Source organism: Poecilia reticulata, chromosome 9 (assembly GCF_904066995.2).
Source record: "Poecilia reticulata chromosome 9, P_reticulata-male-v2, whole genome shotgun sequence".
Taxonomy (NCBI): Eukaryota; Metazoa; Chordata; class Actinopteri; order Cyprinodontiformes; family Poeciliidae; genus Poecilia; species Poecilia reticulata.
Window position 1 is genome coordinate 32,910,551 of NC_088838.1, and position 23,563 is coordinate 32,934,113.

General features: G+C 39.3%; 2 protein-coding genes and 1 long non-coding RNA gene across 6 annotated transcripts in view; 1 reads left to right on the forward strand and 2 right to left on the reverse strand.

The window, feature by feature from the left end:
• The first annotated feature begins 9 nt into the window (after positions 1–9).
• Positions 10–22,751, forward strand: LOC103470738 (uncharacterized). 2 transcript variants are annotated; one of them, XR_534525.3, is made up of 4 exons: positions 10–96; positions 1,526–1,717; positions 20,067–20,248; positions 21,889–22,751. It is a non-coding gene; the product is annotated as an uncharacterized LOC103470738 (long non-coding RNA). The 2 variants fall into 2 exon arrangements; XR_534526.2 differs by lacking the exons at positions 20,067–20,248; positions 21,889–22,751 and adding an exon at positions 10,346–10,447 and having other exon boundaries at positions 13–96.
• On the reverse strand, positions 7,316–11,592 carry dmrt3a (doublesex and mab-3 related transcription factor 3a). Of its 2 annotated transcripts, none has more exons than XM_017306467.2 (2): positions 10,334–11,592; positions 7,316–8,581 (listed from the first exon to the last, which is right to left on the reverse strand). In XM_017306467.2, exons 1-2 carry the CDS (start codon positions 10,716–10,718, stop codon positions 7,524–7,526), a joined length of 1,443 nt encoding a protein of 480 aa, XP_017161956.2. In that variant the 5' UTR covers positions 10,719–11,592; the 3' UTR covers positions 7,316–7,523. The 2 variants fall into 2 exon arrangements, with proteins under 2 accessions (XP_017161956.2, XP_008417601.2); XM_008419379.2 differs by having other exon boundaries at positions 7,316–8,536; positions 10,328–11,591.
• The window catches only part of dmrt1 (doublesex and mab-3 related transcription factor 1), a 28,019-nt gene continuing 24,295 nt past the window's right edge, over positions 19,840–23,563 (reverse strand). For both annotated transcript variants that reach the window (XM_008419378.3, XM_008419377.3), the window contains exon 5: positions 19,840–20,208. In XM_008419378.3, coding sequence (XP_008417600.1) covers positions 20,063–20,208 — 146 coding nt within the window. In that variant the 3' untranslated portion in view covers positions 19,840–20,062. The remainder of the gene's footprint in view (positions 20,209–23,563) is intronic.

The window sequence follows — 23,563 nt, forward strand, 5'->3', positions numbered from 1 at the left end:
ATAGGATTGCGCTGAAGTCTCACGGGGCGGGACGGAAGCTAGTCCTCCTAACGGCTGGAAATGGTAACGGTCAACTGTAAGTTGATATCTTCTAAGGTAATGTTTTTCTGAAAATAGCAATAATCTGAATAAGTCTTTCTGAAAAGTGGAAAGGATACCTGTTCTACAATGTTAGTAGCTGCTACAGGACCTTAATTCAACGTTGGTGCATAAAGTTATCCCTGTAATCAAAAAGAAAGCTAATCACGAGCTAGCTTGGGGGAGGGAGGGGGGGTCGACACAGGGCCGGCCCAAGGGGTATGCGAGATAAGCTGCTTCACCACAAGAGGGCCCCAAAAGCACAAAGCTATAGCTATATACAGAGAGAGAGCTACAGATATATAGATGGAGATATTTATGTATTCTATATGTGTATTTTATATTTTAGCAGCTAAATTAACATAAAATGAATTAATTATGGACCCTACTGTTGTTTGAAATTGCTTTTTAAAACCCAGTTTTGTAAAATAAATAAATAAAATTGGTTTATTTTTGCAAACTTCTATGAGAGCATTTCTTTCCCATCACACAAGTCACATGATCAACAACCAGATGCAAACCATGAAGTAGATAACCGGAAGTAGTAATTAAATAAAGTTATTTAATGACTTACCATGTCAACAAGCTTATTATATTATTTCAGTTGCGTTTCTTATTTAATGGAAACACATCAGTTGCGAAATTATGTTTTTTTTTCTTCACCAGCTGAATATTGACTAAGTTTTGCACACATTTGTAATGGAAACGCAGCTATTGTGAAACAAACTGCAGGTTGAAGTTTGTCCTCCTGGCAGGACGACCAGAATGTTTTCACAACAATCCCACAAGAGATTAAAAGGCAAAAACACAAAGTCAGCGTGGAGCGCAGTTACTCCCTGGCCAGCCTCTGATATTTCCATCTGATTCCATTTTAAAGATAATCCTAAACCCATCGAGATTAAGATAATCCAGATATGTTCACATGTTTCCTGCTCTAGTATCGCTGGGTGTGACCTGAGGCTCTTAAAGACAAAAGAATGTCCCTTTGTGTGCATTTTGCTGCCTTCCAGTAAGATTTACTGAAGGATTAAAGAAGACAAGCAGTTATTTACCCAGAGTCGACTGACTGCTGTGGGAACGGACCACGAGATAAGACACGACAGGCCTCCGAGCTTTTGTCCACGGCGGGGAAATTAATGGCCGGCGTGGCGTGAAAAGGAGAACGTGGAGGTATTTTGGGTTCGCGTCACGGATGGACTGCGTTTTAAAGAGAGAAAGGTGTTTTTTTTATTATTAGGATTTTCAAGTAAACCAATAAAAAACGAACCACCATATGCTGAATAAATGTCTCTCTTTGGATTTTTTTTTGACAGCATGAACACAAAATGTCGATTATTTTCAGTAATTTCACAGATGTTGAGTGTTTAACAAATATATTATTTCCCTTTGACATTCCCCTGGCCCGACTTCCCGACCGTGCGGCTCTAAACTGCGGCTTTTCCTCCAGATGATGACTCCTAACTGCTCCTCCATGTGCCGAAGGTGAAGACGTCAGGCCTGCAGGTGCAGCTTTATCCGCCTCTTCTCCCTAATTTACTGCGGAGGTTAGGAGCGGGCCACCCCGCGCTGCCGTCTCCACGCCAGGAATGCTTTGAAGTAGCAGAGCCGGACGGCCGGAGAAGAGGATCCGAGCGTCCAGGTGAAAAGTGTTGTCTGTGTCAGGCGCTTTTTAACGGGCCAAACATCCGCTCCGCAGAGCCAGGAGTTAATCTAACTGGTTCCACTGGATCACACGGGGATCTTTGCTCTTTTTTCCGGAGAGGAACCCCCTGCGACCCGGGAGGAGTTTCAAAAATGTTCCAACTCTTGGATTGGAAGAAAAGTTTCATATTTTTCTCTAGCTGGAGAAATGCAACCTTATAGATGATTTATTGTTAGAAAGCTGTAAGCAGAGGTGGGACAGTGTAACCAAAAACTACACCTAAAAGTAGCGTAAAAATGTATTTGGTAAAAATGAACTGATCAAACTTTAAATCATTACTTCAGATTATAATACATTTGGATTTTTGTGACTAAAACGTGTTAGTTTTTCATTCAGTCGGTAGAAAATCCAGACATTTTACTCAAGTAGGAAAGTAAAAAGTACCACATAAAAGTAGATTTTAAAAAAATCTTAATTAAATGCATCAGAGTAAATGTAATTAAGGAATATATGAAATGAAGTTGGCACAGATGTTTATCCATCCATCCATCCATCTATCTATCTATCTATCTATCTATCTATCTATCTATCTATCTATCTATCTATCTATCTATCTATCTATCTATCTATCTATCTATCTATCTATCTATCTATCCATCCATCCATCCATCCATCCATCCATCCATCCATCCATCCATCCATCCATCCATCCATCCATCCATCCATCCATCCGATCTGATAGTCTGTCTCTCTCATGCTGCATGTTGTAGTTTCTTGTTTTTCTGTAGTTTCTTGTTTTTCTGTAGTTTCTTGTAGTTTTGCTGTAGTTTCTTGTTTTTCTGTAGTTTCTTGTAGTTTTGCTGTAGTTTCCTGTAGTTTCTTGTAGTTTTGCTGTAGTTTCTTGTGGTTTCTTGTAGTTTTGTGTAGTTTCCTGTAGTTTCTTGTAGTTTCTTGTAGTTTTGCTGTAGTTTCTTGTAGTTTTGCTGTAGTTTCTTGTGGTTTTGCTGTAGTTTCTTGTAGTTTTGCTGTAGTTTCTTGTGGTTTTGCTGTAGTTTCTTGTGGTTTTGCTGTAGTTTCTTGTAGTTTTGCTGTAGTTTCTTGTGGTTTTGCTGTAGTTTCTTGTAGTTTTGCTGTAGTTTCTTGTGGTTTTGCTGTAGTTTTGTGTAGTTTCCTGTAGTTTTGCTGTAGTTTCTTGTAGTTTTGCTGTAGTTTCTTGTAGTTTTGCTGTAGTTTCTTGTGGTTTTGCTGTAGTTTCTTGTAGTTTCTTGTAGTTTTGCTGTAGTTTCTTGTAGTTTTGCTGTAGTTTATTGTAGTTTTGCTGTAGTTTCTTGTGGTTTCTCGTAGTTTTGCTGTAGTTTCTTGTGGTTTTGCTGTAGTTTCTTGTGGTTTTGCTGTAGTTTCTTGTAGTTTTGCTGTAGTTTCTTGTGGTTTTGCTGTAGTTTCTTGTGGTTTTGCTGTAGTTTCTTGTGGTTTTGCTGTAGTTTCTTGTAGTTTTGCTGTAGTTTCTTGTAGTTTCCTGTAGTTTTGCTGTAGTTTCTTGTAGTTTTGCTGTAGTTTCTTGTAGTTTTGCTGTAGTTTCTTGTGGTTTTGCTGTAGTTTCTTGTAGTTTTGCTGTAGTTTCTTGTGGTTTTGCTGTAGTTTCTTGTAGTTTTGCTGTAGTTTCTTGTTTTTCTGTAGTTTCTTGTAGTTTTGCTGTAGTTTCTTGTTTTTCTGTAGTTTTTTGTTGTTTTGCTGTAGTTTCTTGTGGTTTTGCTGTTGTTTTTTGTTGTTTTGCTGTAGTTTCCTGTAGTTCTGCCGAAGTTTATTGTAGTTTTGCTGTAGTTTCTTGTGGTTTTGCTGTAGTTTCTTGTGGTTTTGCTGTAGTTTTGTGTAGTTTCCTGTAGTTTCTTGTAGTTTTGCTGTAGTTTCTTGTGGTTTTCTTTTAGTTTTGCTGTAGTTTCTTGTGGTTTCTTGTAGTTTTGCTGTAGTTTCTTGTGGTTTTGCTGTAGTTTCTTGTGGTTTTGCTGTAGTTTCTTGTGGTTTTGCTGTAGTTTCTTGTGGTTTTGCTGTAGTTTCTTGTGGTTTTGCTGTAGTTTCTTGTAGTTTTGCTGTAGTTTCTTGTAGTTTCTTGTAGTTTTGCTGTAGTTTCTTGTAGTTTTGCTGTAGTTTCTTGTAGTTTTGCTGTAGTTTCTTGTGGTTTTGCTGTAGTTTCTTGTAGTTTTGCTGTAGTTTCTTGTGGTTTTGCTGTAGTTTCTTGTAGTTTTCCTGTAGTTTCTTGTAGTTTATTGTAGTTTTGCTGTAGTTTCTTGTAGTTTTGCTGTAGTTTCTTGTAGTTTTGCTGTAGTTTCTTGTAGTTTTGCTGTAGTTTCTTGTGGTTTTGCTGTAGTTTCTTGTAGTTTATTGTAGTTTTGCTGTAGTTTCTTGTGGTTTTGCTGTAGTTTCTTGTAGTTTTGCTGTAGTTTCTTGTAGTTTTGCTGTAGTTTCTTGTAGTTTTGCTGTAGTTTCTTGTAGTTTCTTGTAGTTTTGCTGTAGTTTCTTGTAGTTTTGCTGTAGTTTCTTGTAGTTTTGCTGTAGTTTCTTGTAGTTTTGCTGTAGTTTCTTGTGGTTTTGCTGTAGTTTCTTGTAGTTTTGCTGTAGTTTCTTGTAGTTTTGCTGTAGTTTCTTGTAGTTTTGCTGTACCTCTGCGGCCTGACGGACCGGCAGCGTCTCGTCCCGCTGTAACCGGAGCTGTGGTCACTCAGCGCAGCGGTGCAGCGGGTCGCTGCTACGTTAATTAGCCTCTGACGGACAGACGACACATGCAGCTGAACGTTAAACCAGGCGGGACAGCATTTGTCTCCGACACCTTGACCTCTCATGGCCTAACGTGCAACAAACAGGAGGACGTGTCGGACAGCTGGCAGGAAACTGTCACACACTCCGTGGATCACAGCCGAACATCTGCATTCTTAAATCATTTCCCCACTTTGAAATTTAGCTTCTGAACTTTAAACGTTCTTGATTTTTTTAAAAATGTTTCTGTTCTGGTCTGGGCTTCAGATCATCTCCACAGATTCTCTGTCCTGGAAATCACAAACAGACTCAGTAAAGTTTTAATGTTTCCAAAGACGAGCTGAAAGTCCCATTCTGCCCACTAGGGGGCAGACTGGGAACGATAAACAGGACCGGATTCATCTGAAAGGTGCGCCTTCTTTTTCTTTCTTTCTTTCTTTCTTTCTTTCTTTCTTTCTTTCTTTCTTTCTTTCTTTCTTTCTTTCTTTCTTTCTCAGGGTTTAAATTGTAATTATAAATCTTTTTTTCTAAAAGCTCTACAAGCTGAGAAAATAAGAAATGTTAAAATATTTATTTTATTTTTGAATGGATGTTTCCATAATAATCTGGTCCTGTGTGATAAATGGCTGCCGCTGGCCGTTCCATGATTTTTAACTCATTGGAAGGTTTTCAAGGGTTTTCAAGGGTTTCCAAGCTCCAACCACCTGCTCAAGGTCATGGTACGAACTCCCAGTCAGATTTAAATCTGGACTTTGACTAGGCACTTCTGAAATGTTTGTCTGAGTTTATGTTTTAGTCATTCAGGCGTGGACCCGCTGGTATATTTAGAGTCATTGTCTTGCTGTGTAACCCAAATGTTTTTGCTTAAGGACAGGAATCCAGTTTTCCAGACCATCATGCTGCCACCACCGTGTTTGACTATCACTATAATCTTTATTTGTTTGTTATACATCAAATATGACAGGAGAAACCTTCCAGGAGTTCCATCTTTATTTTGTTAGTTCACAGAATATTTTCTCAGACGTTTTGTGGGTCATAAAAATGCTTCTGGTCAGAAATGAAGCCCATTTTCATCTAGTCTCTCTTCCTTACTGTTGAATCGTGAACTCTGACCTTATCTGAGGCTTACTGATGTTCTTTTCTGATCTCCAGACTGAGTCATTATAATTGGATAACATTTCACACACTGAGGTTTGCTGGAGTCCCAAAGCTTTAGAAAATGGCTCCTTTTCCAGACCGATAACTTTCACTAGCTGCGTTTCAAATGTGCACAAAACGTTGTCAGTATTCCTCTGATGTTGAAAACAAAACACAATTTCACATTTCCAGCGTTTCCATTAAGTGAGAAACACAATTAAAATCACGCATGAATAAGTTTGTTCCCTCGGAAAATCATTAAAAAATGCTGCGCACCTGTTCCACCATCATCCAACTACTTCCTGTCATCTTCTGGTGGCAACATCCGGTTCTTGATCATGTGACTGTGACTCGTAAAAATCAGTTTCCATTGCAGTTTTGCGAGATAAACTAATTTAGGATATTTTTTAAAAGATGTGCAGGGGCACAAACATCGACTATTTTAAATTTTCAAATGGTCGCCATGTTCATATTTAGCCAAGATTGTAACAAATAATCTGTGGGGATAAAAAAACAGATATATTAATAGATCAGACTGCACCTGTTGCTTGTCAACTAATCAGAAATATTGGTAGACTTTTCAATCAATAATTGGGTCATCTGCAAACATGTACCAGATTATTAAAATTAATCAATAAAAGATTGTTTTTGTCCTTCAAACCTTCTGTTACTGAAAGAAACGGCTTAGAAGAAAACAGTGGCTTGTTTGTATATCTGATTTAATAACGTCAAACGTCTTGAATTTCTCTGTTTCGCCGCTAGATGGCAGCATTTAACACGTTTTTAAGAAACCAAAAGAAAAGCGACGCGCTGCAGCTGGACGGCGCTGCACCAGTGTTTCCATTATACAGACATACAAAGGATGGTTTACTGAATGTTATGCTGGACGGATCTCCACTGTTGCAGTTTATTGTCATTTTAATGCATCAACATTTTGTACATTTCTTGAATGAACCAACTCAGTTGCACATTCCTTTGGATCAGAGTGTTTTTCTTTTTAATAATTGCATTTATGTTGAAATGTTGACCTCACTACACAGTATGTCGCTCTTTATTCCGTTTGTATGTTTTATATTCCTACCTTTGCGTGAAAGTATTACTCATCAGCTGTTTTCATGAGGCAATAAAAGGATATTTCTGTACTGTTTGTGTCCCTAAAAGTGGAAAATCATAAATGAAAGTGATTAAAAATATGAAAAGACGTGAAAAGTTTGTAGATCTTTAAATTGCACGGATCTAATTAATTGCAGGATTATTCCAGTTGTGTCAAAATGAGAAAATAATAATAATAATCCTGATAACAAATCTTTCTGCTTTTAAATCCCAAAGAATCAGTTTGATGAGAGAAATCATGGATTAGAAATCTGATAATTTCCTACTAAGAAGAAGTTTGAAACGTATGTTTACAAACCTTTCAGTATTTTATTTATCCCTTTTAAACTCGTGTCAGGCAATTTAGTTCCTCTGAAAAATGAAAACAGGTGATTCAATTTAGAAAAGTGAATTAATTTGTTACAAGTAAATGAAGTTCTCATGTTAACTAAAATAAAGTCAGTTGTACATGTAACAAATTAATGTTTTTAAAGGCATGGAGCTCCATCCTCATTTATTGTAAAGGTTTATAAATGCATGAAAAATAATTAGTAAATAGCAACTTAGTAAAATTGTCTTGGATTGAAAAGAAGAGCATGACAAACTGTACAGAAATGAAGCTGATCGGGTTTATTTGGCGTTTTGAACATGCAGTTGATCAGAGAAACATGCTGACAGGAAAAAGCTCAGTCCGTTACATTCATCCAGTTTTGGTCAAGTCATCTCGTCCGTGTTGTTCAAACGGTTTAAACAACAGAAACATTTCTGCGTCCTTCCACATCGGCGCGTTTTGTTTTTTTTGGTTCCTTAACGGGTCAAAGCCTCAGGTGGACGCGTTCAGGATGCGGGAGTCTGCGGAGTCGGAGCGCTCTTCGTAGTCCTCCTCCGGGGAGTAGAGGCCCGCCTTGGGCCCCAGCGTGCAGCTCTCCTCCTGGATGCTGATGCGCGGCTCCTCGGCGGCTCTGGACGGGATGATCGGGGAGCCGCGGAATACCGAGGCGCCGGCGCCCGCGGGCGCTGCGGGGCCGAAGGGGGAGACGTACTGCGCGGCGGAGCGCAGCTGGTACTGCTGCTGCAGCGCCACGGTGTTCCACAGGGTCACGTCGTTGTGCACGAACGGGCCGCTCTGGCTGCGCGTGAGCGAGCTGCGCAGCATGAGCGGGTAGCGCGCGGGCTGCGGGAAGGACGGGTGCTGCAGCGGGACACCCAGCGCGCCCGACGCGGAGTCCGAGCCGAACCGCAGGGAGTCCGGGACCCGGAAGGCGGAGCCCACGGACCACTTGGCAGAGGAGGACACCGGGTGGTAGGAGCCCAGCGCGTGCTCGAACAGGTGTCCGTTCTGCGGCAGAACCAGGCCGTCCGGTACCGGATGGGGCTCCGCGTGAGGGTGAGCGCTCCCGTCCGGGTTCCGGCTGGACAGCAGCACCTCGATGGCTCCGACCAGATCCCCGCCGCAGCCCCGCAGGATGAGCTCCAGCACCGGCGGCTTGTGCGTGGGGAAGATCTTCTTGAGGACGTCCAGCGGGGGCCGGTTGGCCCGCAGGCTGAGCGGCAGGCTGATGGACCCGGACAGGCCCTCGATCAGCAGGTTCGGCTCCCCGGAAGCGGAGGGGTGTCGCTGCGGACTCTCGGCCTTGACCTCCTTGTCGGCGCCGCCGGCCTTGGGGAGGCTGTAGCGGCTGTCGTCGGGCTGCGGGGCGGCCTCCGGCGGCTCCGGGGTGTAGCAGGAGTTGGGCTTGGATCCCTCCGGGGAGCTGGCCGGGTCCGGCTCCTTGTCACTGGAGCTGCCGGTGTTCTCACCTCCCGACGCCTCGTCTTGGCCGTCATCCGCAGCTTCTGTCACCCAAACATTTAAAACACATGAAGGAAAACAAAAATCAGCTGGAATAAGACAGGACTGCGCATGCTCAGAGCGGTGGTGGAGAAAAAACAGCTTGAATATCAGAGAAAATGTAATTTATTAAGAGGCGTAAATTTCCACAAAAAAAAATCTCAGTATTTTTTTAATAAAGGGGAAAAAGGGAAATTTCTCAGTTATAAAGGTCTGAAAAGTTGCTTAGAAAAAAAAGACATTCTGACGTTAATCTCAGACATTTCAGGTAATAAAAACATTTCTGGGGTTTGATTTGTTGTAAATCTTCTAGAAAAATAAAACTCAGAAACCTTCTAGAATCAACGTGAACCTTTCTGAGTCTGCAAAGTCAACATTTGATATTAATCTGATACATTTTCAAGGAAAAAAATGTGAAATTACTGAGTTTGAAATGTTGGCAATTTTCTAAAAACAAGTAAAAAAAGAAAGAAAAGAAAAAATCTCAGAAAGAACTTGAATTTTTCTGAGTTTCATTTTTTTTTCTCCAGATTTTGTTTTCGGAAATCTTCTCCTTTTTATGATGACAGTAGCAATTTGTTAATATTTAAAACAGGAAATATTAAAGGTGGCCTGATTAAACTGCCATGTTTTCACCTGCAGCTGCTTTTCTTATGCCTCTGATTGTTTTTTATTTGTTTAAAGGTGCAAATAAAATATCCTGTTATTCTCTCGGATGTAGATGTTTTATACTAAACTGTTATAATCTTTCGTCATTTTTCGTTTCATTGAATAATTTAATCAAATAAATTAAAAAATGTTCTCAACCTTGCAGATTTTTAAAGTCATGCCAAAAAGAGCAAAATTCAGATTACAGATTAAGTAATCTGATCCATCATAACTCCAGCTGCATTACGTCATCATCAGATAACATTGTTACCAAGCAACGGCGGAGATTTGTCAGTCATGCAGAAGAAGAGAAAATACAGACAAACTGTTTTCTTTTTGGACCAAAACGTCAATAAATCGACTTTTATAAATAAATGTATATGTATTACTTAAAAATATAAACATTTTAAAAATCTATTTGCTTTTTATTCACCTGAATTTCCTTCTGTTATTGGCAATTTGACCTATTAGACATAATGATATATTAGTATATTTTGATATATTAGTTACATTGGTCTTTTAATAGAAATCTAAAATAAGTTTTTAAAAATCCTTAATTGTTGTTAAATAATTCTAAAAAGCAAGAATGAGGTTGTTTTTCCCCAGTTATTATAAATGATACAAACACAAAGTATATTCATATTCATTGCGCTTCGTCTGATATTTTATCTCATAAAAGAGTTTGTTTGTTTGTTTGTTTGTTTGTTTGTTTGTTTAGGTTCGTAATCTTGGAAACTTTTTAATCTTCGCTGAGTAATAATTGAGCTTCCGGCTCATCTGCTGTGAACAGGCGGTTAAATGTAAATAAATAAACTAAACTGTTCGCCATCCATTTGAATTTATTTCAGAATCTTTTCCTTCATTTGTAAATTAAAAACATGTTAAAAGAAGTTCAGAAGTTTATTTTCTCCTTTCCACATTTTCAGTGGTTATTGATTATTATCTGTACATCAGTAAATAAACATTTCAATCATCAATACTTTAATGTTAATGTTTTTTGTCTTGAATGATCTAAAACTCGGCATTTTGCGCGTTGAAAGTGTTGTTATGCTATATCGAAGGTTTTTGTGTTATTTTAACCGGACCAACTTTATAAAAAACAACATTTAAATTGAAATGTGCGGGTTTTCAGCTGCTGCTATGGTTACCTGTGCGTGTTTGCGCAGGTTCCGCGCCGCTCCACCGCAGCTCCAGCTCCTCGCTCCTCGCCGGCGGGTCTCCCCGGCTCCCGTCACCGGCCCCGCTCACGCCGATGCCCGGCAGCACCCTGAGGGACTCCGGGATGAGGCTCTCCAGGCTCTCGTTGGCCTGCTGCCGGCGCAGCGCCACCTGCGCCGCCATGACGCGCTGCCGCTCGATGATGAGGATGCACTTCTCGCAGGTGCAATCCTTGAAGCGGCAGTAGCGCTTGTGTCCCTTCAGCCACGACAGGACGCCGTGGTTCCGGCACCGGGCGCACTTGGGCGTCCTCTGGAGCGGTGCGCGGGGCTGCGACACCGGGGCCCCCATGTACAGGTACGGGGATCCGTAACCGTTCATTCTGTCGGCGGGTTTTCCTGTGCGCGCAAGAACATCTGCGGGAGGATTGCGGTGATCAGTCAGGGAGATGGAGCCGGAAGTGCACGCATGACAGGATGAAGACAAGAGGAGTTGGAGCGGAGGATCCACTGACAGCGCAGAGACGCATCACACTGACACCAGTAGCCAAACGCTGCAAAACATATCCAGGCCAGCAGGGCCGGTCCGAGACTGTTTGGGGCCCCGAGCCGGGTTTTTATCTGGGCTCCGCACAAACCGGCGTGTAAACACCATATGTTAACATTCCTGTAGCTAATTATCATTAGCATCACATCATAAAAAGATCAACCAGTTTTAAAATAAATACATTACATTACTCACATTTTTTACATTTCTTCTGTTAGTATTTTAGTAGATTGTTATTATTTTCTATCATTATCATCTTTAGTTTCTTGTTTTATTTTCTATATTTTTATCTGTTGTTATAAAACAGATTATAAAGAATCTACTTTGTGTACTTTGGCAAGTAGTTGGTAATTATTCTGAGGATGTATCAATTTCTAAAATACCTTTTTGATCCCAAAGGGAAATTAAAAGTTGCTGTAACTCAGATTTTTCCAGAGTTATTGTAGATAGTGATGGATGTTGGCAGGAATGATTTCCTGCAGCAGTCTGTATTACAGCAAATCTGAAGAAGCCTCTGACTGCAGATGCTCTGTTCTCCTAAGACCGTCTCATGAAGGTCAGGGTTCCACAGTCGCCCCCAGAACAGAACCAGAACAGAACCAGAACCAGAATAAAACCTGAACCAGAAGAGAACCAGAACAGAACCAGAACCAAAACCAGAACAAGAACCAGAATAAAACCTGAACCAGAAGAGAACCAGAACCGGAACAAAACCAGAATAGAACCAGAACCAGAACCAGAATAGAACCAGAACAGAACCAGAATAGAACCAGAACAGAACCAGAACAGAACCGGAACAGAACCAGAATACAACCAGAACCAGAATAGAACCAGAAAAAGAACCAGAACCAGAACAGAACCAGAATAGAACCAGAACAGAACCAGAAAAAGAACCAGAAAAAGAACCAGAACAGAACCAGAACCAGTCTTCTTCATCAGGCTGTTGAGCCTTTTTAGGTCCCTGGTTCTGCTGCCCCAACAACAGACCCAAATAGAGTCCGTTTGTAAATCTTTGTGTTTTTGTTATATAATTTATTTGTTGGTTCTGCACAGCAAGTTGAACAGACACATAAAAACCACAACCTGGTAATTATTGAACTGGTAATTAATATATTTGATTTAACTGAGAACTATTTCAGCGTTCACTTCTCCAACTCATTTTCAAACAGAAAAGTGCTAAGCTACCTATTCTGCTCTTGTTTTCTCTTGTCCTACTGATTTCTTGTTTTATTGTTTTTAAAACTTGTGTTAAAACGAAAAAATATATTTAGCATTTTGTCGTGGGGGCCCCAATCAACCACTTAGCTCACATTGCCTTGGGCCGGCCCTGCATGTGAGCAGAACATGGTCCCACTTAACACACAAATGAACAATAAACCCTCCTGAAAGACAGCTGCAGATTTATCCTTCATATTTATCCAACAAACACAATAAATACTGAATAAAAGCTGAATTTAAAGATGCAATTTCAAACAGAGGTGGTTCTTCAGTGAGCTTTTCCCTGGGCCGAGTGGTTATGTCAATTAATCCATGATTTGTGTAAAAATGATCAGAGGAAAATTTTACTAGCTGAGATATTTTAGACTTTTTTATGGGATAAAATTCTTTAAAACCAGCAGGAAAAAAACACTTTTTCACTAAATTGGAGTTTTACAGTAACTGTAAACGGACATTTAATTAATTTCACATAATACAAAGCAATAAAAAAATTGTTTGTAGGTTAACTCAGATATGCATTCAGTTTTTTAAGCTCCTGCTGCCCCCTTACACATTGCACCCTTGGTGCAGAGCCACATCCTCCATTTGAAAATCCTCAGTAGCTACATTTCCATCAGAAATACAGCTGGAAATGCATTTCAGTATTCAGTTAATATCAACAAACACCACAATTTTACAATTAAATAAGTCATTAAAAAACAAGCAACGTCACCATACTAAAACTACTTCCTGTTATCTTCTTCGTGGTTTGCGCCGGTAACATCCGTTGCTGGTCACGTGACTCATGAGCTGCAACAAAAAAAGTGCTACCATCGCAATTTTGCCAAAACCTTTAATCTACAAACAAGTTTTTTGAAAATATCAGTGTTCCCATTGAGCAATTTTATTTCTGAAATGTCAAATTTCGCCATTTTGTGGTCAAATATTCGTGTTTTATTTTCTGGCCTTTAAGATAAATATCACAACTTGGAGTCAGCACAATAATTTCACAACCTTCTTTATTTGTTAGCAAACATCGCCTTTGTTGCTCTGAAGCTGATTCATTTAATTTCCTGCTCCGTTGCCTTCAGGGCGCAAAAAAAAAAAAAAAAAAAAAGAATCCAAACAAACAAAACAGACAGCGCGCATGCGCATGGCTTTCGCACCTTTTACACCGCCGTGCATAACTTAGATGATTAGCTCTCCGCGGGTATAAAAGGGCCTTTGGGAACCGCGCGCAGGACGCTGATATGTCCCCTCCGCCGGACTAATAGAGGGCATTGAAACATAACACCGGACAAAGCCGGGGCCCATTTCTGACCGTAAAAAAGGTTTATTCAAGCAAATAATGGGATCCGAGCGGCGCGCCTCGCTCAGAATAAGAGCCCGGTAAACTTCGCCGCATGGAGCCCGTCTCCAGGGCTATTAAGCTTTTAATTGGAAAATAGCAGAGGAAATTTCAAGGTGACTAGAGTGGCTTTGCAGTTTGTGCCGGCCGAGTAGATTTGTGGGAGTTAAAGTACCGGAGGCTTGCGGGGCGAACGCACAATAAATTTATTCATGTTGGGGGAAAACACAAACCGGAATAAAAGTTTACACCGCGCTGATGAGCTTCCCTTTAATTTGATGCGCTGCAAGTTGCGCGCCTGCGAGGCTGTCCTCGTGTTTTATGCTCTGCGCAGTTATTTAGACCCATGTAGGGATCATTACTGGACCGAAATAAACAACTAGCACCGGAAATTAGAGAGCAGTTAAACCGGAAAAGGAGAAACGAACAAAAAAAAACGCAAACGGCTGAAACGATTAATCGGATTAATCATTGGTTAATTTAGAAATTGATGGATTATAGACTAAAAAAAAAATAATTTTCTGAAAGAACAACACAAGCAGAGCAGCAATTAAGCCAAAACCGTGAAAAAAAACAATTTGCATTTTAAGATTTCTAATTGAAAGGCATTTTGTTAAGTTTTAGTCAATTATTTTTCTTATTTAAAAAACAAACTGATTCAGTTGTTTATTTTCATACTTTAATATATATCTACTATTGTACAGAAAATAATTTAGTGTTTGAATAAATCAGCTGAATTTTTATCTGATTAATCGATCAATTGTCAGAAAAATCAATAGAATAATTGATTACTAAAACAATTGTTAGTTAATTAATAAAAGGTCATATGAGGTCAACTTCATATTTCAGATTTAATCTCCAAATTATTCAGAAATGAAACATTTTGAAATTCACAATTCGATATTATATCCTGCTTAACATTAAAATAAAAATGTGAAAGTTGTTGTTTGTCCTAAAATTATTAGTAAAACAAAACAAAAATATTGTTTTGTTGTTCTTTTTTAACATTTGGTAATTTTCCACCACCAACAAGTCATTTAAAACAAAAAATCTTAAAAAACATAAGTAACAAATAAAAATAAACTAACAGTTTTCTCCATTTGAGCTCATCACTTCCTCATTGTGGTGCATCCTGGGAAAAGGTTCCCACTCCCGCCTTTTTCTTTAAAGTGATAAAAACCATCGTCTTGCAGGTGTGACAAAGTTAAAGGGGCGGTATCATGTAAAAGCTTTTTAGCTTTACGTCATTTAGAATGTTATTCACTCATCAAAACATACTGTTGCTCTGACTCTTTCATGTTTGAGAAATCATTGAAATCTCCATGGCAACCAGTCAGCTGCCCAGAATGCCTGAGTGGACCTAGCTCCGCCTTCAAGAAACAGCTCCTCCCCCGCTCAGCTCCTTCAGACTAGCCAGCAGCAGCTAGCAGACAGGAGCTGCTGAGCTCAATAGCAGGTCGGTTTATTTTTCACTAACTCACATATTGAAGCTCAATTAATATTTCTTTGACTTAACGAGTAGTTAGCTAGTTGATCCTGTGATTTTACGACAAAGTTAATAAGGAAGCATCTCGGTGCAGATGATGCATCATGCCAGCGTCATGAAGTGACGTTCTGACGGACCTGAGGGACTTCCCATGATGCATCAGTGCATGTTGTGGTGGGATGCTGCTGCTGCTGGTGGGTAAAAAAAGGTGAAGAAATGAGCGGAAGAGACAGAAAACCTACCTTAGTGCGTCTGCGTGTTTTAGATGCACCTGCTGGGAGTGAACGGGTCAGAACCGGGTTCTGCAGAACTTGATGGCTGATGTGATGGTGGGGATTTTCCTGAGCTCTCTGTTTTGTTTGAGTTAAGAAATAAAATAATTAGAATTTGAAGTGAAGCTAAAAACCGGGCCAGGTGAGGAGTTCTGGGTTTTTATGTCCCTCTTTCAGAAAATGACCTTTTTGAGTCCATCTTCGTGTTGCAGAGCTCCAAATTTTTAATTGTGTAATAATTTTAATGTTCTCATATTTTTTATGTGAGGAACGAGGCGAGAGCTTATGGGTCGTCATAGCAACTCCTCAGCAACTGGCTGCCAAGATGGCCGTCAGTTACAAAGTTCCCAGAAGTGTGACGCCCGCAGGAGAGTTATGCATTGGTGTTTGAGTTTTAATATTTAACATAAACAGTAATTCAAAGTTGGGTTCTGCAGCGTGAAGAGGCGACCTGACAGTTATTCTGTTTTAATGACCTCGGGGTGGAGCGGACCTCCTGACCTCGGCTCATTATGAGCGGCTGATTGGGGGCGGCGCCGCCACTCAGGACTCCTGTCACGGAGAGGCTGATTTAAAATCCCCAAACCCATTCAGAGGAACGGGGTTGACATCTGGATTAGAGAGAGAGAGATCAGTCATTCTGCAGCCGGAAAAACAGCCACTGACGCGTCTGTAACTCGGCTTTATTCTGAGTGAAATTCCTGATTTAACCTCAAGGATTTATTTCTATTAAAGTCATATCATGTATTTAGGGTCAGAGTAAAAGTAGCACAACTTCAACACGTTTTAACTCAAGTGACAGTGAAAAGTAGCCGTCCAAGAAGTTACTCGAGTAAAAAAGTATTTGGTAAAAATCTACTCAGGTATTAAGAATCAAATTAAAGTCATTTAATATTTAAAATGACACCATCAGAAAGATCAAAAATGTAAAATTCAGTGGAAGTTTTGGTATTTTAAGGATAAAAATGACAATAATTTACATAAGTAACAAAAATATAACAAAATCAGACAAAATAATTTTTCCAAATCAGTTTCTTTCAGTAAAAAACTTTTAACAAAACCTGCAGGTCTGTGTCTGGTTAAAACATGCTTGGTTTTCATTCAGTGGGTGGAAAATCCAGAGATGTGACTCCAGTTAAGAGCAGAACTTTATAATAAAATTACTAAAAATAAGAGGAATAAGCAAAGTGCAGTAAAAACACTCCTAAAAGTAAATTATTCCCAAAAGGTTACTCAAGTAAATGTAACTATTCTACCAAACTCTGACCACAAAACATTTTCCCATAAGAGAAATAATCTGCTAGAACTGTTTCATCTTTTTATTTAAGTTACTTTTTTACTTCTAGTAGTAAAAATTAAGTAGTTATTTGAATAACTTTTTAAAAAGTTACTCAAATAGATAAAATAATTACTGCCAAACTCCACTATATCTCAAGAAACGCAATGTGAAATTAACCCTTTGTGCCGAGATAAAATCCAGAAATGTGCTAAAATACATCAGATTTTCTGCCTGATTCTGTCATGAAGCGTCTTTAAAACTCGCCTCCGCAGCTTTTTAAACATTTCCTCCTTCACCTCTGAGCCCCGCAGACTTCCTGTCAGTAACGAGCCGCCATCACTCTGCCAGCCGCGATCCGGCCTGATTTTATCTATCACCGGAAGCCGTGATTCATGGAGGCCGAGGCAGCTCAAGGAAAAGCGACCCTGTGACACTTTCTACCCGCCGCTGTACACGGGCCGGCAGCTACAGAAGGACAAGTCAGCGGCAGCGGTGATAAAACGGCCTTCCTTAACTAAACTCGTAAAGCACAAGGCGATAAAACTCAATCTTCTGTAAAATCCAATTAAGTCATTATCTGACTGATTGTATCTTTAATTGAAAACAGAAGTGACAGTAAATTTCAGTGATATATCAGGATCAATCGATACTGCCGCACAATCTGGTCTCAAGAGGTGATTTATAATGTCAAAGCTTATAGGTAACTCCACATTCTTCTCTCTAAAACCACTGGTGGATGAAATTAAGAGTAAGTGCGTTTCATAAAAAAACAAGACGGTCATGTTATTGATTACAGCAGATGGGGCAGAATCCGATGAACACCGTGCTGGAAAAGAAAATACAAGTAATTTTCTTTGTCTGGTTTTATGTTGTCCCCAGGACGGCTTCACATTTACACTTCATCACTTCGCAGCACTTTTATTCCACTAAAACATGTAGCGACGTAAACATGAAAGCTCCAAATTACGTCTGTGGCCAACGCGTTGGAAACGAATCCTAATAAATTTAGAGTGGAAAAGCAAAGTTCCACTTACATCCATTTCAGGCATCCAAGAAAAATGATTAAAATCCTCAGACGATCACGTATTTAGTGAGAGATTGATTAGTTTGACATTTTACAGTGCTTGCCACTTTAATTAGGACCTCGTTAAAATAAAGTTATGTTTTACTTGCTCTTTCAAAAACGCTTATAACTGCCTATTTTAATATTTTACGTAAATATAATATGCACAGTGGAAACCGACTGAGCCGCAAATGTGTTTTCTTTTGAATATTTTTGATATAATCTAAGGTAAAGGTAATTATAAAGCACATTTTCAGGAACAAGGCAATACAAATCTATGAACAAAAGTCTGAATATGCAAATTTATGCAAATAATACGGAGCAAAAATAACTATAATCAGTTAGAGGATCTTTTAGTTAATTTTTCTGCTAGCTCAGAAGTTAACACTAAACATAAACATTAGCTATGCTAACGCTAGTGGACGCTAATGCTAAAGTGCTAACTTCAATTCAAATTATATCTACCCTTTTGACATAATAATTTACATGTTCTAGTAATAATGCTTATATCTTGTTCTTGTTTGTTTGTGTATCTTTTTTTCTCAGAATGATGGAGGATCTGGAAAACTCATTAAAATGCCAGAAAATGTTGAAGAAAATGAAAACTGGCCAAATCATCTGATAGTTTCCAAATGAGCAAAAAGTGACTGAAGAAATGAAGAAAGTCTTAAATGTTCAAATTGCTCTTCAAATGGGGATTTTTAAAAAATATTCAGATTTGATAAGTCAAATCTGAAAATAACATGTGATTCAAATGTAAACCATTTATTGCTGATAAAGTGGTGAAATAATAAAAAAAAGATCCTTATTTTAAATATACTTTCCAAAGTTTTCAGCCAGATGTGAGGCGTTTCTCCATAAATGTTGTGTTATCGAGCGATGCTTCAGCTCACTCTACAAGGTCGTCCCAAAGTGGGTAAAAAATTGTAAACAATAACCGGCGTGCGGCGCCAACACCTCTGCTGAGAAGGGGTTAAATATACAATACACATGCAAATCCAGAGGAATAAAGGAGGCCATAAATAAGCATCCGGCTCATCATCACACGCCCACAGAGGGAAGAGCAGCGAGATTTACGACCTGCCGCTTCGCTCTGCTTTTTTCAAACCCGGAGACAAACATTTCTAAAACAACTCGGACTCAACATTTATCACACTGCTGTTCAGGAAAAAATAAATAAAATCTTCGTCTTTTTGTGCAAAGTTAAAAAAAAAAAAAAATTTAAAATGAATTTCACAGATGTGAGATTAATGAGATTTATTTGCACCTGATGTGATTCTGTTGGAAAAACAACATCGTGTCTGATTGGAAAAATCAAAATATATGTCAGAAGGGAGCATACAGCAAGATCCAGCGACATCTAGTGGCTGATTGGCAAATTACAACAAAAAAAAGAAAATAAAACTCCTCTGCTCCAAAACGTTCAGAGTGATTAATACAAATCTTGTTTATTATAAAATGAAAATAAATGGAAAACTGCTCAACATAGCAGAAAAAAAAACAATCCTTAAACAGAGAAAATTAACCTACTGGATTAAAAAAAATACACCAAAGTAAAGTTGCATTATTTATATTGTGTAAAATGTCAAATTAATGCACACAATAAGTCCAATTAACCAAATTTCATTACTTAATTTAAAGAAATAAAACCTTGATTCCAGTGTTTCAGGATGTAGTTTATCAAAACATACAAGCTTGACCAATACAGCGACCCTAAAATTTACACACCTGTTAAAGTCCCAGGTTTCTGTTGGGAAAAAATGATAAATCTTTAACTTTTCCACATATAATGAAGCTCTAAACCCTCAGAATGAACCTGGAAGTGAATCTCTTAGAGGGGAAAAAGCTGTTTACACGCAGTCATGTCTTCACCATAGTTGGATTAGAGAAAACGTCTACACTGCAAAAACACAAAACCTTACCAAGTATTTTTGTATAGTTTCTAATTCAGATATCTTGATGCATCTAAAATGAGACAAAACTAACTAATAATTAATGCAGCAAGAACTGTGAGCTAGTTTTGAATCAATAATTCCCTATTATTGATGAAAAAGTTCTAGCTATTTCACTAATGAAGTGGTAAATATGACAGTCAATCTGCCAGTGAAACAAGTTTATTTTTAATCAATATCAATGACGTACTGACTTAAAACAAGCTCCTTATAAGTGTTATATTTGCACATACAGACCAAAAATACTTTTTGCAGTGTTGTATAAATTTTTCTGATAATAAATGATTTTTAAGCGCACATATATTCCAACTTTAGGTGTAAAATGTGTTGAAATAATAAGTCATGGTGTAGCAGGTGTGTAAACTTTTGAGAGCTCTGTATTTTATTTTGTGTAATCTAATTCAGTCTTGATTTTTTTCTAATTAGGAATCATAAAAAATAGTCAAGTTTTGGATGATTAACTCCCTTCAGTTACGAACAGAGAGACTCAGAGCAGAACAGAAATCAGGAACAAAAATCTGCTTCAACAGCTGAACAGTTTGAGTTCAGGTGAGAACTTATCGTGGCATTCTTCTTCTTCTTCTAGTTGCTGGTGTCGCCGCTGATGGTGTCGACGGTGAAGCTGGCCGCCTGGCCGCCGGCCTCGCACTCGGCCTTGTCGTCGTTTAGAACCAGAGCGCTCATGGAGCGGCAGGTCATGGTGGAGTCGTAGCTGGTGGGTGAAAACGCTGCGGGGAGAAACACAGTCAGAGTTCACTTCCAGAACAGGTTTCACTTCAATATTCCATATTTATTCTGATTATCTGAGTTCATTTTCCTCTTTTAAAGTGTGGACAGATAAACCTATATGTTTAAGCGATGGGTCGGCCATTTTGCCATCAGTCCTGCTAAATAAAACTCGTTTAGAGCCGCAACTGTTACATGATCTTTTGATAAATATCTACAAAAGGAAAACTGTTCATCGTTTTATGTCGCTTTAAGAAGCCCCTGCTCTTTCTGAAGCTCCGCCTCCAGGAAGTCATCACAACATGGCTCCTCTATTAACAACGTTTCTACCAGCGTTGCTCTGAGATGTAGCTCCTTACATGAGCTCAGCAGGTGTTTGCTAATTGCTCATGGCTAGTCTGAAGGAGCTGAGTGGGGGAGGAGCTGTGTCTAGAAGGCGGGGCTAGGTCCACCCAGGTGTTTTGCCATGGAGATAAAAGGATTTCTCAGACATGCATGAAAGAATCAAGGCAAAGCTCCATTTATTAGTGAGAGAACAACATTATAACATGATGTAAACCTAAAAAATGTTTAAATAATACTGCTCCTTTATCTCCTGTTGAATCTTTTAAAATGCAGCAAAAACCTTTTAATTTAAGCAAACTTTTATTTTGAAGGGGGATTTGTGACCTTTCCTGTTATTCTGTTCCTGTTTGTTTGCTTTTTTAAATATTTAAAGTCATTATGTTTACGTTTGCAATGAAGAAGAATGTGTGAAATGTCATTTTTATTAGCTACTTTATTCCACAGAATATTTACAGATAATCTGTAATGTTTATTTTGAAGGATCCCTGTCAGATGACACAAATGAAATCCGTCCAGTCGTAGTAGCTTTTCCCGCTTTCCTCTCCTCAGCAGAGCTGGGAAGGAAAACAGGAGTAATTTTTCTCCTCATTAACTTCCTGATTGGTTTCGGACTCCGACTTTTGCTCGTCTGCAGTTTGTCACCAGTTCAGAACTGACAGCTCGATCGTTAACACTAATGTTGGAGTAGCTTTTGTTCCTCGGCGCTCTGTTTGTACAGCAGTAACAGCAGCGTGGTGAATTAGCACGCTCACTGTTAATTCTGCCTTCGTTCATCAGCAGGAAATGTACGACGCCATTAAAGGCTGGAACCGAGCGGACGTGTTCGTTTCCGCTGGGACGTTAAATCACGACACGTGTTCTTGGCATCGTTTGCCTATCCTCTGCCCTGCTGCGCAGTTAAACCACTGAAACAGCAGAAAGCCTCGTTCTCAATTAGCAGTGGAGGCCTGTTGGTTTGCTAACCAAATGTCCGCTGATTGTTGGTATCTGCATGTTTATCTGTGTCTCACTTATTGCAGAGATGATCTCATTTCATACCCAACGTTTCCAGGAGAAAAAAAATCCAGCTTCCCTTTGTCCAATCAGGGGATTTTTTTTGACATCCGATGATTTAAAGTAATTCTCTGTCATCTATTTTACTGTAAGAAAATGATGTTAACACAAAACAAACGATATAGTCTGTCTTCATGAGAACATGGAGAACAAAATCTGGAAATAGTGAGTTCTCCGGATTCCTTCCACCGTCAAATCGTAACTCTTAACGGTTACTCTAACGATGCTTTCAAACCAGTAGACTCAGTTTGATTGGGATCAAAATGTCTTCCATTTTCCCACAGCTCTGAGCCAAACCAACCAAGCCCTTTGAGCAACCTGTTCCCCTCCTGGCCTGTGGGGGCGCTGCACCAAGAATCACAGAAGGGAACGACACAAAAACCTCTGAAGAAGAGACTGAATACAACTTCCTTCTTCATAAAACGTAAACAATAATGGAGTGGCATCAGATTTTAGTGGCTGTAGGATTTCATGAGCCATTTCTCCCGCTAGCGCTAGTTAGCGCGTTTGGTTTGGTGGTATTTACCCAGAATTCCCTGTGCTGTCGTCCACTTCCTGCTATTGGAGCGGTCCCTGGCTGTTTCACATTCACAGCCGAATCGTTCACTTCAACTAAACCAAGACCTGCTTTGCTCTGTTGGTCTGCACCAGTTCGATTACGAACCTCCTGAAACGAACCCAACGCGACGCCGACGACCAGGAAACGACGACGGATGGTTGGTACTTTGTGAAAACTTTGGAAAATTCAAAATCAAGCGATGGGTTTGAGTGTATTTATCATCATAATACATCAAAAATCGTTGTGTACCGATAGAAATAGCAGCAATTCTGAATGTGAGAGTGTCGGAACGTTGTGTGAAATGGAAATAAAACCTGGATGTATTGACTTACAAATCTCACAAACAATTCAGGAGGCAGTTTGTAACAAGACAAACTTCACCTGAGAAAGTTTTGTTTCTGGAATGAACTTCTGCCCTCCTCGCAGTCACTCAGCACTATATATATAAGGTTTCTAAACTATTAAACTGTCTTTGTGTGGACTAACAAAAGGAAGCTTTTTTAACCTCCCACTTGTCCTGTGGGGAAAAGGAGGGAGGCTTTCAATGAAGGTGCAATCATTTCTGCTGCTGCCAAGAAACGGGGGGGGGGGACAAAAGCCCAGATGTGAGAGTAGATGGTAATTCGGTCTGATCCAGAGGGGATAAGAGCTCTGTGGCTTTCATACTCCACACTCACCACCCGTACCGATCCAACGAGATAACGCTCAAGTAAACACAGAAATCTGCCAAGACACAAATCAAATATAACTTGCCTTAGTAGCGTTAAATACGAAGAGACAGTTAGGAAAATATCACTCAGTACTTCTGATTTTAGCTTTGAAAACAATCGATTTGCACTTAAGTGAGCAGAATTTAGAGCAGCACTTATTGTCACGTGGGTTAAAAACGGTGAAAATAAAAAAAACTAAAATAAAAGCTTATAAAATGGCACGATTTTGTAGGAAAAGCTTTTGGCTTTAAATAAATCTATTCTCAGTTTAAGAACAGGATCTGAGTCTCGGTCTGTCCTGACAAAACATTTCTGTTATTGAGATAAATGATAATATTGTTGTTTTGACACCATTTTCAAGTAAAATAAAGGTAATAATGGAAGAAGACATTCTCAACTTTGAAGTCTAATGAGCATTTAACACTGGAACATTTTAAATATCCAAAATAAAGAAACAAAAACAACAGAAACAACAAATAAAGTAAATTATGAAGTCTCTGTAAATAAAAGTATCCTTAAAAAAACGGCTTAGTTGAGACCAAAACACCAGACTTTTATCATCCAGGTTTTGTAGAAAAAGAGAAAACAGAAAAACAATAAGTGATGCAGAGGGAAATTAATTAGTTTGGTTTAATGTATCATGTGATTAATTGATTAATTGATTAATTGCAACGGGCCTATTTTTTTCAA